The 16,128-nt window shown below is 35.0% G+C and overlaps 1 protein-coding gene across 6 annotated transcripts in view; it reads right to left on the bottom strand.

Moving 5' to 3' along the window:
- Nucleotides 1-16,128, bottom strand: part of CSMD3 (CUB and Sushi multiple domains 3) — a 610,641-nt gene that overhangs the window by 404,049 nt on the left and 190,464 nt on the right. For all 6 annotated transcript variants that reach the window (XM_027645674.1, XM_027645676.1, XM_027645678.1 and 3 more), the window contains exon 5: nt 12,405-12,612. In XM_027645674.1, the coding sequence (XP_027501475.1) occupies nt 12,405-12,612 (208 nt within the window). The remainder of the gene's footprint in view (nt 1-12,404; nt 12,613-16,128) is intronic.

Below are 16,128 nucleotides of genomic sequence, written 5' to 3'. Positions count from 1 at the left end.
ACATAGGGTACCAAAATATTAACATGGCTCATTAATTAGATCAGAGGAAAATTGCATTTTAATTTCAAATATTGATTTTTTTCAAATATGCTTAGATTACTTTACTCTCAGGGCTTCAAAATAATGAAAGGGCCTTGTATTTCGATTGGAAACACATAAAACTGTTAACCTTAGAAACAGTTTAAAAGTTTATGGGATAAAAATATTTTTGCAATTAACACAATGACTTGAGTAGCCTTTTTTAATTTCTGGGGTGGGGTGAGAATAATTCATTTGTTTAAGGTTCATATTGAAGCTCTAGATTGCTTCATTTGGTGGAGTTTTGTCACTTTCATGACCTACTGTATGCAAAAGAAATAAACATACAGTAAGTATACATGAATGGCTTATTTTCTTTTTGTACTGACTGTTATGTCATGACCAGGAACCTGGGGGTTGTGACTGGGCACCTGCATATTGGATGGCATGCAATTATAAAAAATTGCTCTGACACTGGTTTGACATTGTGTTGATCCTTAATATAACAGAATTGCATTAGCAGTTTCAAAAGATGCATAATGGTTTGTTTTAGTCACTGGTTCATTTTAAAAGGGAATTTGCACTATGAATCACCTCAACTGATTTCCACAAGAAAAACAGATGGACGATCACAAAAAGAAACATCAGCATCTGAAGTTCTAATTAGTCTGTAGGGCCAATATAAGCAACGCTTTATCCTGTCAGGATTTATTCATGAATGCAAAGGATTTCGTTCATGTATTCAAAATATTGTACTTTTGGCTCTTTTGCCTGAGACATAAAAGTTGGAAATATGAATGAATATAGTTTACCCAATGTACAAAACATATGAAAATTTTAAATTCAGAATATAGAAACAAGAGTGATTTGGGATTATCTCTTCAGGGATTACTGTTCTCCCACAACACACCACTTACTTTGCTGAATAAAGTAAACATGGCAAGGACTCAGACCATATGACAAGAAAGTGTGAAGTTTTAATTACTCTGGAATGGCAAATGAAACACTATATGTTTTGAGGTTTAGTTGTTCTTTGTTTTTTGAGTTGGCTGTAGTTTTTTCTTTTCCCTGCCTTGTTTTGAGATTTATGTTGTCCCAATACATTTTCCTCCACCATACAACTCATGTAGGATAAAATGTGGCTGTTTCAGCCTTACTTGCAAGTTCAGTCACTGGTGTTTCAGTCAAGATAAGAGCAATCAATCTCCCTCACTACTCCGACAATTGCCATCCTGAGACTACAGCAAATGACCACATGAAAACAAGTGCACTATTCTGCTGGAGTAAGCACAGTGAAAGTGCTCCATTAAATCCTCAACCCATCTTCCTATCTCTATTTTTTTTTTCCCAGAAACTGCTGTGAAGAGACTCCAGATTTTTTTGGTTTTGTTCATTTTTATTACTGATCATGCTTTTTAAGTATTCCTTAGTAAAATCCACAAGGTTTAGACTTTTATTTACTGGGTTTCTACAAAATAGTTACAAATAACCCACACTGGAAGCACTCTGGGCTACTCCATCCAAAGAGGGTTAAAGTGAGCCACAGAAGCACAAAAAGAGTATTCAGTAAATCTTTGTTCAAGAGGGATGGTGGAAAAACCTGAGTACTCTTCTTGCATATGAGTCATGAGAACTATTTTTCAATTTGTCTCTGAACAATTTGATAAGACTTTGATGATAATAATAAAGTTGATAAGACTTTGTGAAGTAATATAATATAATCCTATCTCTGTTGAGAAGAATGTGTGTAAAAAGCCCATCCAATGTATAGCTGCTCATTTCATAACTGCTGCTGGATATCTGTTTGACTCCAGGTGAGTATAACTTCATACATATTAAAAAGTACCATCAGAATAATGAAAATATGCAACTTCAGATAAGGCTTTCAAATGTTCACTTTTGCAGTACTCATGAACATAGGAAAGGTAAGAAATTAGGAGTAGCTTCAGAAGTGGTTCCTCAGAACAAGTGCATTTAACCACCAGGATGCACTATCTTCTGCAACAGCTACAATGAAGTACCATCTTCCTGACATTTTGCACATTAAACAAAATGGAATATTTTACACCACCAAAGGAATACATGAAACTAAGGATACAGTAAAAAAAAAAACATAAAGGAAATCAACTAACTCTGTGAAGTGTCTGCACACAACATAAAAAAAAAAAAAAAAGTAAATCCTTCCATGGATACTGTCATTTAATCTACAAATACCTGAGAAGAAAACAGTTCAGGCTTTATTTTGACAATAAAGTGTTCCTACTCCTTCAAGAAACACTTTTCACTCCCTATGTGCCTCTCCATTTTCTTCAACTCTTGTGCTACCTGCTAACTAACACAAGATGAAAAAAAAATTGGGTTTTATCTGTATCACTTTCTGGTGCAGTTCTTTGTGACTGGGTAAACATCTGAGCCAACATAAGGTAGGGGATGAGTTGGAAATAAAAATGGGAAGTAGCATCACAGTGGCCATGTAAAGTATTCATTTTCAGCATAATGAGCCAAGGTGATTCTCTGACTGCATCTGACTCCCTGCCTGACGTAAGTACACAGTAATTTAACTGATAGTTGTCTCACTGAGGCTTGACTCTATTATATAGTAATAAATCACATGTACCAGATAAGCTTTAACTTTCAGAAGTCTGGAGGAAGATAGGATGATTCATGTCTCTGGTCATGTACATAACCCTATAAGATGAGTGGGACAACATCAGCCTCAGGAAGGAAGGACTCCAACATGATCCCATGTGTCTACAACTCATGAGCTAGGATTGGCAAGATCAGTCAATCTGCTCAGAGGAAAGGTCATACCACTGCCTATCCACAAGGAAGAAAAGAGACCACAGGAGATTTTTGAACCTCAAACAGATGTTTGGAGATAATGAATTCTTATGTGCTTATTACGACTGAAAACAATGATTTCTAAATAAAGAAAAAAAAATAAAAGCTTTTTCCCCCCCTGAAGACAGTCAGGCATTGAAGAAGGTTGCCCACATAGGTTGTTCAGTCTCCATCTTTGGAGATTTACAACACCAGCCTGGATAAAGCACTGAGCAACCTTGTCTCACCTCAGAGCTACCTTCAGCAGTAGATCAGACAGGACAGCTCCTGAGTTCCCTTCAATGCTGATCTGGCTTATAAGGTTTTATCACTCTGTCTTGTATTTCCTTACAACCTAGTTATATGGATGCACAGATAACAATTTGAGTACCAGGATTAAACTCTGGATTTACACCTTTGGTTGATTGGCATTTCCATGGATATGGCAATTTCCTAAAGTCAGAATCTTCCTTTACTAAGCACTGAGTCTATTTAGTGTAAATGCCACAAAGTAACTACATTTCTCGTATGTGTCTATTCTGCTTGAAAAGTTTGAGTCACGTTTGTGCACTACACTTTGAACTACAACTTGAGAAATTAATGCAGAAAATCCCACAAGAACAGGGTACTGTGGAAGGGCCTTCTATTTCTTGTTTAGCCTGGAGAAGATGAGGCTCAGGGGAGACCTCATCACTCTCTACAACTCCCTGAAAGGAGATTGTAGCCAGGTGAGGGTTGGTCTCTTCTCCCAGGCAGCTATCAGTAAGACAAGAGGGCATGGTCTTAAGCCCTGCCAGGGGAGGTTTAGGTTAGATATCATGAAGAAATTCTTTACAGAGAGGGTTATCAGGCATTGGAATGGGCTGCCCAAGGAAGTGGTGGATTCTCCGTCACTGGAGGTTTTTAAGATGAGACTGGATGTGGCCCTAGTGCGTTTGGTCTAGTAACCATGGTGGTGTTCATCAAGGGTTGGACTTGATGATCTCAGAGGTCCTTTCCAACCTGGCTGATTCTATGCTTCTACGATTCTTCAGAAATAGAACAAATAGTGCAAAATGACACCAAGAAGCCTCCACTTCTACTCTTAAACATATGATTTCGTATTTTTTCCTCTCTTAGATTTAAATCTTTTTCATGTTTCAGTAAGAATTTTGAAAGTAATAGATGTAAAATCAATTTCAAAGTCCTTTTCAGATGATGATTTCCAAATGGAATCACACAACAGAACAACGAAAAATGTTCCATTAACCTCCACAATCACTGTAACAAATTCCCCTCCTGACATTACCATTGTGCCTGACCCTACACATTATGGAATGCACTCTTGCTTCTTGGATGGCTTCAAATGACCTCATGGAAATGACACAGGTGAAATGCTGATCCACCAAGCAAAAAATTAAACCACAGAAGCAAACACTAAAGGGCAGAAATACTTGGTTTCTGTGGAAAGAAAGCAAACACTTCATTTTTATTCTCAGTCGTTCAGAAAAAGATGAAAATGATAACACACAATGGATGGATTATCAAGGGCTCAAACCAGACAATATTTTTAGCATTAGTATTCTTCCTATTCTTTATTTTCTGCTCACCCTGTTCCACAGTTAAGCATTATCTCTGTTACCTTCTGTTCCCTGTTTTAGGAGGGGAGAAGGACTTAGGCACTCCAAAACTTGGCAGCTGCAGTTACTTTTTTTTTTTTCCCTGCAATTAAATCTAGTAAAAATTAATTCTATCCACTATCAGTAAGCAAATACTCTGCTAATTACAGCAGGGTTTTATGACTGAAGTTTGTTTACTATATTAATTGAATAAATCTTTCTACCTATTTGGCTACAATCACAACATTCTTCTGAAGGCATTTCCTGTGTTAAGCAATAGGAGTTTTACTACTATTCTTTAAATTTTAATTCAACTCATATCAGATTACAATCTGTCCATCATCTAGGTCTTTTAACATCCTTATTAGAATCATATTACTCATAAACATTGCTTTCCTGAGTCCTCCCTCTGAGCATTAAACACAGATTTTGAAAGTTTGTATTAGTGAGAAAACAGTTTTAATATATAAAGCAGTGTCACCAGTCTTCATTTATAAAAAAGAAACAATTTTGCTTTTCACTTTCTCGTTTGAAGTGATTTTTCAAGAAAATAATTGCTGGGCCTGAGGTGGGGTTTTTTCCTTCCATTTTAATCTCTTCTTATGAGCACCTCTGCTTCTTGTCTTGTCTGTTTGGGTTTTTTTTTCTTCAACATATTATTATTTTCATTGGTACTTGCATTATTGAGATGTGATTGTCTATCCCTGTGCTGCCACATTTATGTCAGGCAGAGGTTTTCCTGTAGCCTTAGATATGAGCATTATTTAATGAAGTACATTGACTGAAAATAAATCTAGCCTATTCAGACACTGGATGGCTGCATAAATCAAATAAACACTTTGTTAAAAAGATCTGATTGAGAACCTGTTTTAGTAATGCATGTGTCTGATGTAGGTTAATTGTCAACAACAGTATACTTAATTTTTAAATGCCTCCTGAAGTCTAATTTCTATTGTAACTGAACTGTCAATAAAAATTACCATGTAGATGTCTCGCATGGATAACTGCACTTTCCTCTCCAAAAGACCCAAACCCCAAATAATACCCTTTTCCATAATAACTATTATCTGGCTGATTATCCTCTCTTTGCTTTTAATCATCACTAGTTGATATATTCTTCAATACTATATCTTAAAGGTTCTATTTGTCATCTTGTTCTTTCATAGCACTAGTAAAATGGGCTTAAGAGTCAGGAAATGCTAATTAATGACAAATAACCAAATAACCTTTGTTCGGTCAAAGACCGGACTTGATGATCTTGGATGTCTTTTCTAACCTTAATTATTCTATGATTCTATGATTTTCTCCATAATCAAATTGCAAATAACAGCAAAAGCATAGAAAATTACATGTAAGATGCTACATGTATTTTAGACACAGCATCATGAGGAACACAAGAGCGAGAGATTTCATATTCTAGATATTACAGGAGCTCTATAGCGCTAAAACCACTTGTTCCAAGCAATGATAAGGTATCAGACCATGAATGCTATGACACTAAGGCTCCTCTAGAGTGAATGGGCAACAACCAGGTTGAGTAGTACTTGGACAAAATTTCCTATGACCCTTCTCCATTTTTCTAAGATATATTTTGCCTGTTCTTAGTGCTCAAAATGTTTGATGCAACACGCTACTGTCATGTGTATTGTATACCTTCAGGGTGATGGATTTACAACAGGTATAAAGGCTACAAACGTGAAAATGTGGGATGCTTTCAAAATGCATAGTGCCATCCTGGAATAAGGATCAAATGACTACTCTATGAATAATGAGGGTGAACCCAACACATTCTTGTTCATATCATCAACTGAGGTAGAACCTAGGACATATTGTCCCTACAGCTAATTCAGTCTCAGGGAGAGAGAAATCTTGAGAAAAACAGATCCTTGCACAACACATATGACCAGGTTTCCAGGATTTATAAGGAAGTATTTTTAAGTTGATTAAGAAAATTTGTATATACAGGGATGAATGAAAGGAAAGGGATAATATATTCTCTGTAGAGGAACGATATGACCGACTCATCAATTCAGGTTATTTTCAGGAATACGTGATTGTGTGGGTAATGGTGAACCCATTAATACAAGTTGCTTGGATTTTATTTTTTTTTAAACTCATTTGGTACTCTACAGAGGGTCTTGAATAATGAATCTTGAAAAATGACTAATTAACAAAAGAAAGATTTATTTACAGCTATTTAACACATGATTTTAAGGAAAATGTTTCAAGAAGTTCCTAAATCACTACCTGCAGAAGCTATGTCTACACAAGGGGGAGGGGCATCATCCCAGTGTGTTCTATTCTTTTCCTGAGCAACTGTTATTGCCACTGTCAGACACTGAACACCAAACATAAACATTTTCTGATCCAAAATGGCTTTTCTAAATAATCTTTACATGCTACTCCAATACCATACTACATCATCACCAAAACTTTACAAAATTATTTTTTCCTCTGTGAAATTTATATAACTTAGAGGTAAATTACCTTTAGTTTATATAATTTAAAGTTTATCCTATATGAATATTAATTTAAACATACTGTTTCTCTATAAAAGACTGTAATTTATTTGTCTAAGCCCTTTCTAAACACACTACTAATATTTTGAAACTTTATTAACAGAGTTTGTAAGCTTGGATTTGGTAAAAAAAGCCAGTAAGTGCAACATTATGACAATACTTGAAGTTAAAATATAATTATCTTCTTACAAAATGAAAAAAGATAATCTACTGTGACATTCACGAACAGTGTGTTTAAAGCTACTGACCAATCAGTATATTGATAGTATTCATTTAAAACTAAATGTTTTCTCATGTTTTTTATTTGAGCTTCCAACCTTCATGAATTATGCACTTTTTTAAAAAATGAGAAATAGCTTCACAAAACCCCTACAGGGAAATTATGATTGATGTAAATTTGTAATGAATAAAGTGTGCTTATTAAATTTTCCTTAGCTGTCCTACAAAGAACAGTAAACAAATTAAGTCCACAATATAAAAAAATGAATGGAAATACATCATATCCACTGAAAAGTTCATCAGATATGTCACTGTGGTGGGTTGACCCAGGCTGGACACCAGAAGCCCACCAAAGCTTCTCTATCATTCTTCTTCTCAGCTGGACAGGGAAAAGCAAGCATAATAAAAGGCTCATGGATTGAGATACGGACAGGGAGAGATCATTCACCAGTTTCCATCATAGGCAAAACAGATGTGACTTGGGGAAATTAAATCAGTCAAATCAGAGTAGGAATAACAAGAAGGAAAAAAAAATCTTAAATACACCTCCCCAGTTCTACTCATGATTTTCTCCACCTTCTTTATCCAGAGCAGAGCATGACAGGAATGGGGACTGATGTCAGTACATCACACATTGTATCTACCACTCTTTTCACCTCAGGGGGAGGACTCCTCACACTCTTCCCGTGCTCCAGTATGATCCTCCCCAACTTCTCCAAAGTGAGTCTTTCCCATGGACTGAAGTTTGTAATAAACTGGTCCACCATGGGTCCCTTCCACAGGGCACAGACCTTCAGGAACAGACTGCTCCAGTGTGAGTCATGTGTGGGGTCACAGTTCCTGCCAGAAGCCTTTGGGTTTCCCAGCCTCCTTTGAGCATCAACATCTGCTCCAGCATGGGGTCTTCCTCAAGCAGGAGGTGGATATCTGCTCCACCGTGAACCTTCAGGGGCTGCAGGGAGACAGCCTGCTTCACCATGATCTACATCACGTGCTGCAGGGAAGTCCCTGCTGTGGTGTCTGCAGCAGATTTATATATGAAAAAATTATAATTTGGCTAAAATCAGAAATAGATAGTCTAGACAATACTTCAATTTATTATTGAAGATTCTATGTTTCCCTTACATTTTAGGAAAATATAACAGGAAATACTTTTAAATACCCAAGAATACAGTATCAGTAAGAAAGAAGTGAGGTGAGTTATTTTGCTTTAAAAAAAGTAATCATATCATATTTCAAATTCACATGTGATAACAGAGTACTTTAGATGCCCTATTACTTTGTATGAACTTGACAGCGGTAGATCAATTATTAGAACACTACACAAAGATTTTTTTAGAAGTCCACTCTTACCCAGAAAGAACAGAGTTGAAATCTTTGGACTTTTTGTTTTATCATGCTACAAGTTAAGTACATTTGCCCAATAACATTTGAGACACTGTTACACTCTCAAAACACCTTTGCATTAAACATGTAAACAATAAAAATTTTGCATAATGTGTTCCTTGTAAAGAAAATGTGATCTTTATTCAGACTTGTCATAGGTTGAGATTGTCAAACTGCCACAAGACTACATCCATAGTTCTCTGAGTAAAGGCTCTAAGCACATATTTAATGACAACCATTATTTTCTATCACTTTCCAATCTATCCACCAAAAATACATTAGTTAATTCAAAACTTATTAACATTTAAAATTCAATTAATCTAATACCTTTGCTGGTTTTTTTGTTTTGTTTTAGGCTTGTTTGTTTGTTTGTGTTTTTTTGCTATCATAACCAAGCTCTCCAAATATATAGAAAGGAAAATTGTCAACTTGTTTTCCAGCAAGAGCTAATTTAAGCTGGTAATGGGGAACAGAAGATATAGAGGTAATGTCTTCGTCTAGGAAAGTGTGATATATATACCATCCATCCTCACCAGTTCTTATCTGGAGAGGGCTCTAAGCACCTCTTTCAGAGACTGTTCTGGGAAGGAGGTTCTAACACTTCTTCTATACTAATTAACTAGTGTTTTAACAATTGTCTTAATATTTCAGACTGGAGTACATACTCGAATCCAGGTTACCTACGTCAAAGCAGCCTAGAGAATCAATCTAGTTTTCTGCTCAATGATTAGTAAATATTCCACTAAAAGTGACCAACAGCAAAATATGTGAAACATTCCAACCAGAGCATCCTAGAGGCATTGGAAACTCTTACATGTTCAGATATTCTCAGAAGATTTAACTCTGAACTTCTATATGCTGGATATCCCATAATGACATTGCTATTTCTTTCACCAATTAATGTCTCAAACCCCAACTTTTCACTTAGGCAAAAAGGAATATTTCACTAGATCTTATTTAATTTTTGTTGTTGAGAAAAAATGGTGAAAATAATTTCCTCAAACTAATAATTTTCTTTCTGTTTCACTTCCAAAGTTCAAAAAATGCCTTAGTTCAGCTCAAGTTACCAAACATCAGAATAAGCAACAAGACGACAAGAACCCTGAAGGGCATCTACAGAATTTTTTTCCACTACTTCAATGAAAATGGGCTACCAAGATTTTCTTACAGAAAAGACTAGGTATATCTGAAATATTGTAACAACTGACCAGAAGACTATGGAAAATTAACACTTCATAAAGAATTCCAAGTCTTGTCTCATGGATAACTCCAACCTATCTACTTGATGTATATTCTGGCTCATTGTTTTACTTTGAATCAAAAAGTAGGGATATTTTGTTACACAGTAGATGGGCAGAAGAAAAAAAAAATTGAGGTTTTTTTTTTAAATCAATAGGTGTAATAGACACGTAAAGAACCAAAGTTTCTAAGAAATTATTTTATAATAATACTTATTATTCAGATCAACCAAGAAGTTTTTAGTAATTTTTATAAATTATGTACTTTTTTTTTCCAAAATTAAAGAGCCTGGTTTTAGATTAGCGAAAGTCTAAGGGGATATAAAGTTTACCATTCTAAATCTAATTAACAAATTGATGTTAATTAAGCTTTCCAAATCTGTTTTTCCTAACATATGGGGGGGATACTTTCCCATAATTGAACATATCAATCTAATTTAGGGAATATAAATGACAGGCTAAAAAAAGAATATGCTTCCAGTCTGCTTCTCTACATGAGCAATTATTAAATTAGCTCTGTAAATTTTTATGTTTTGTAAACTGATAATGGGAATTTCCATATTTAAAGTAATCTTATTATATCATTTGAATATAGCCAAAGCCTTTTGCAAAACAAGAAATGAAATCATTGTATGAAGCTCGTGACTGAATACATAAAACACATTCAGGAAAAATCAAATGCCTATTTAGCTATTCAAGTGATTAATAATGTCTGTATGTCATTGGTATCCATGGGTAGAATGAGCTCGTTAGCCTTCTGGCAGTCATCCTAGGAGAAGGACAACCCTAATTCCAAACCTGGGCAGATGAAGCTCGCTTAGCCCTGTAAGGCCATCCATCTAAGAGAAGGTCACTCTAATTAAACCTACATCCTGAGGACCTCGCTGCCACCATCCAAGCTCGCTCGGCCCTGCCAGATGAACCTTTAGGATTAAAGGGTGGGTCAATTCCGTGCACACTGTGTCTCACCTAAAAAACCCATTGCGCAGGCTCGAAGGTCTTACCCACATTTGCAAAGCCCTGTAGCGACGGGACCAATGCACTTGTTACAAACGTGGGTAGAGTCCTCCCCAAATCTTCGTTCGCGAAGCCTGACCATGAATGAATGTCATTGGTGATATTTCACTAATTATTACAAATTATTTTTTAAGAATTATTTTAGCTGACAGCTAGTTCAAAAGATTTCAGTTTATGAGCTAGAAAAACTCACTGGCAATTAAGTAATATTCTAATAGAGGTAATTAACTATGTAGGTAGCAGTATGAATTAAATCAAATTGTAAAACACTGTTTACTAAAGCTTAGAATTTGTCTATAGACTTCCACTACACCCTAAAGTAAAAAAAACTATTTTACTTATAAGCATCACTTATAGAAACCAAGACTGATTGCTTTCAAAACAATGCAATTATCTAATTTGGGATATTTTCTTATGATAAAATCAAAAATAATTTTGTTTATTTGGTCTATGCTATGTTTGAAACAGGGTTAATATCGATATTTAAAAAACAAGACTCTACTGAATTTAATGTGTCTAGACAACCACCTGTTGTATCACCTGTTGTTCACACACCTGTCTGTTGTGCAGAACCCCCATAATGCTTTATGAGCCAGTTAAGAGCTTAAGATTCTACTGGAGATCATAACTGCTATTTATGGGTTTGTGTACATCCTCTTTTTTGTGCATCAATAGCATATTTAAACCAATAAAACAAACACAAGGATTTGTCATATTGACATGTTTCTTGAGTAGTGTGGTTCTGTGTTACCACAAAACTACCACACCAGAAAACCAAAGAATGTATGATTTGTTTTTTCTACTTAAGTGAATTTGATCTTGAAACTGGATATCTACTATTTTATTTGTTGGACTTGTTTTACATTACCTACATAATGCATCTACACTAAGATCAAGAACTGGAGTAGTCAGAATAACAAAAATTTTATTATTACTGTTAAGTCAACAAACAAACAAACAGTTATAAATACTCCTTAAAGGTAGTATATTTGGAGTAAAACCAAACCCAAAGAGTACTGTGACTACTCAGCCACAGTTCAGGATGGATATTTCTAGGTAAGTGTATCACCAACCACACTCAGGGCAAATTATTTAGTGCTGTGTACAGTTCTCTGCACAGAAACTCCTCCAGAAAGAATCTGTGACCCACAGGTGTGGCCAGTTCTAAATCCCCCCATCTCTGTGCTGAAAAGGCCACCATGCCATTCACTTTCTGACATTATGAAATTCTCTGTAGGCTTCACCAATCCTTACCAGGGTAACAGTCCATTCCATTCTATTTCTAAATATGTACATTTTAAATATAATAATGGTTAGAACAGTTAGATCTACAATGAGGTGAATGAGTCTACAGTGCCTTTCATCTTGATGCTAAATGGTTGGACTATATTTGGAAATAATTTTACAGCTGAAATTGGAATATCAAAAATTATGCCATGGTAACAATCATTAATGTGGTTTTTTTTGTTTTGTTTCATTTTTTTTTTTTAATCAGCAAGACTACGTATTGACAGAAGGAAAAGTAACAAAAGTTGTACTTCCACATTTCACCATATTTTTTTACATTAAAATTGCAACATTTGACTTACCCTATTGTAGGTGGTTCAGAACCTTCTACTTCCAAATAATCATATTTTTCTTCCATTTGGAAATCTGTAAATATGAGTGAGATAGTATCACCAGGCTCTGCAACAATTGTCCATGTGCAATCTGCATTATTATGATATTCATTAGGAAAGTTGGGGCTCGAGATGATTCCACTGGATCCTCTCATAGTTCCTCCACAAGCATCCTCAGCTGTTAAAAAATCAAATAATTATAAATATCATTAAAATCACTCCTTAAAAATTGATGTTTTTGCTGAGGATAGAATTTTATTGCCTTTTAGGTGAACAATTGCTTAAGATTTTGTAACATGTTTGACTTGGAATGTAGCTGCAAGTTTAAGGTTTTAAAGAAGTAATTGCTTCATATTTCAATTATTTAAGTGAATTCAATTATTATAACACTTTTACCAGCACATATTTTTATAATCTAGTACTTAGTAGTAGATTATAAACCTTGATTAGTATTGTTTCACTCACTTTACAATAGCATGCAAAAATTTCATTATTTCCTCTTTAACCAAAAATGTTTCCACAAAGCAAGTTGCGTTTAATCCCTATCATATGCAGTTTGAAATGTAATGTGCAGCAGTCACATTATACTGAGAAAAGAAACATGAGAATCGTATCCATCTCATGCTAATTATACTGTTATATTTTATTTTAGTGAGTATTCTCCAATAATCTTTTTCCAGTTTTCAAACAGCTGATCAGTTTTCAAAACAAAGCCATTCATGAGTGATTTCTTAATGTCAGATGCAAGACACTTTCGTAAATAAGATGTTTACATCAGAGTCATTTTAATGGGTACAAGCTTTAATAAATCAAATATTTCAAATTTGACCATAGGAATACATTCCTCACAGCATGTGAATAATCACAAAATTATTTTACCAATTATCACAACCAATTATTTTTTTTGTGAGGGTGACTCTTGACACAAGAATGCTCTATTTTTTAGCATACATGATGTGATTTTTGGGAATGGTCCTGGGCAGGGCAGAAGTTGGACTCAATGACACTTTTGGGTCCCTTTCAACTCAGCATATTTTGTGATACAATCTTATACTCAATAAGCTAGGCGAACATTGGATTTATATAATTTATAAAATCAGTTCTAATAGAACTAATTCTGCAAGAAAACAATTCTCAAATGACTGATATTATGTATCTTCTTTATTAATTATGTGTATGCCTAATAACTCAAAAATTGTTTTTGAGGATCTTATGGTAAATTTTTTTCTCTGAGCTAATAAAATTGGTCAGCACTGTAGTGCTATTACTTTCAAAAATGGAAATACCTTTCAAATAACTTACATGGAAATATTGCATTGCTTATTCAGTTTATTAGCCAAATGTTTGAAGCATACTTGAAAAGTAGTTCTTTTTCTGCTTAATTAGAGTGCTAACATGAATAAAACTTGCCCTAGAGTCTGAAAACCCAGTCAATACTGATGAAAAATTAATGATAAAGATAGAAAAAACCCTTTAAGAAGTATAGCATCACAGAAAAAAAACTTTAAAGAATTCTGACACATATAATGGTTCACTTCTAACAGAAAGAAAAAAATTCCTGACTGTAAGAAATCTCTTAATTGCAGCAGTTTAGGAGTTTAAAATACTTGGTTTTGTCTCTAAAAAAATCTGCTAAATTATGCCATGGACAGATAGAAAAGCAAAGTAAAAACATATCTTAGATTTAATCTTACTAATTAGCCAGTGCACTTTGAATCCGCTAAATACAACAAAATTGATAAACATCATCACATCACAGGTTCTGGTCCTTTACTGTGAAAGGAATAAAAAAAAATAAAAATAATAATAACAATAACAGTACTGTTTTCGTGCATTAAGGACATTCAGAAAAATAATTTTAAATTGCCGGTTAACAGCAGTAAAATGTCCATTAAAAGAATGGGTAACATACTTGTTCAACGATTTTGAAGGAACCGTATATTGATTTTTAAATATTGATTGGAATGTTTTATCATGTACTGATTTTAAAAAGTTCTTACAGGTAAAATTTCATAGCTAAATTCTTGAAGCTTGTGCAAACTGGAAAGACAAATAGTTGCATGTGAATAGCTTTTCAGCTCATGTAATAAGTTAAAAGCTGAACATCAGGAGTGTCATGAAAGACTAAACACTTTGGAACAGCTTTCTCAGACTCAAAAATAGAAGTTCTTTTGAAAAATACTGTACTACAGAACTCATCTTTTGTTTTTCAAAACTCAGTTACAGAGTAATCTATCTTAGTTCCTAGTAATATTAAAAATTGCTTACTAACAATGTTGCTATATTCTACCATCTAAAAAATTAGTGTGGCAGCACTAACTTAACCACAAGCAATGTCAATGACCGTGTCAATCTGCTATTTTGAGCCACATCTGAGATTTTTGCCACATCTGAGATTTTTGCTACTAGCAGCAAAATGGCCCAAACAAATCACCATGTGTTTTGTTCCGATTCATGCAGAAAATCTGCTACAAATACAATATTAACTACATTTATATAGCACACTACAGTCAAGTGCACACTAGATATCATCTTAGCCTCTGTAATGCAAGCACTAGACCAATAAACAACAGAATTACTGTGCTGTGGTCCTATTTTCCTCCACTTAGAATATCATTTGCTTGTGATTTAATTGGTTCCAGATCAGATTCCCATAGGTAAAAACTCCCATCTGGGAGAAGGCTTACAAACGTTAATCCCCATGCAACTATTTGGTATCTTAAATTGTGAAGACATTGTAAAAAAAGATTTGCTCTTCAGCTAAATTGTCACACTGTCAATAGCAATTCTACCACTGACTTAATGCATAGTGCACAAGACGTTGACAAATAAAAGAAAATGTAGTAATTGTTTCTGTGGAATCCGCACAGAAGGAGCACCTGTATTTCTATCATGTTGAAATAGCATATATACTTAGATGCCAGCTATGAAATTTTACAAACAAAAAACAAACTGGTGAGGGAACATTTAGGAAGAGAAAGAGTGGCTGATCTCCATCAATGTGCAACAAGCCCAATAAGGATAGGCAAACAAGGAAGAAAGAGAGGAAAGATAATCTTTGCAGTGATTTTGGTACAGAGCCCTGAGAATTGCTTTCCCTGCCTTTCCATAACTTTCTGAATTGACTCTGTCAAACCACCAAGGTAGGAATCCTCAAAGATACTTAAGTGTCTAACCCCCTTTTCCCAAAGGGACAGGCAAACCCATTTGTGGGACTGTCTTTGCCCAAGGACCTGGGTGTACTTGATGGGTAATGCAGGAGGATGGGGAGACCCGGTGTGTGCCTCAAGAAGATTTAACCTTGGGGGGAAAAATCTTGGGGTATTAATATTGGGGGAAAATAATTTATGGTGTAAATTGTATTTTGCAGGAAGTGAAGTATCAGGAATACAAGAACCGATGGAGAGTGAATTTTGTGAGGAGCAAGGAGAGTGCAACAGTGACATCCGCTGGGCTGGTGTTTGTGCCCAACGATAGAGTGTGCTGCTTCTCTTGTCCTGATCACCCATCCTGACAAAATGGAGCCCAAATCATGGCCTGGTTTTGAACATCTGGAGGGGTGGAAGAAGACCATGAAATGGGAAAATAATATCCATATGTGAAAGGACAGGGGACACTAGTTAATGAAAACTTATTAATCTGTATGTTGGGTATAAGGATCCTTTAAGGCTGTAATATACGTTGTATGTGTATG

This window comes from Corapipo altera, unplaced genomic scaffold, assembly GCF_003945725.1.
Source record: "Corapipo altera isolate COAL_440 unplaced genomic scaffold, ASM394572v1 51, whole genome shotgun sequence".
Taxonomy (NCBI): domain Eukaryota; kingdom Metazoa; phylum Chordata; class Aves; order Passeriformes; family Pipridae; genus Corapipo; species Corapipo altera.
Note: the sequence above shows the minus strand (reverse complement) of the source record. Positions and strands in the feature narration are given on the sequence as shown.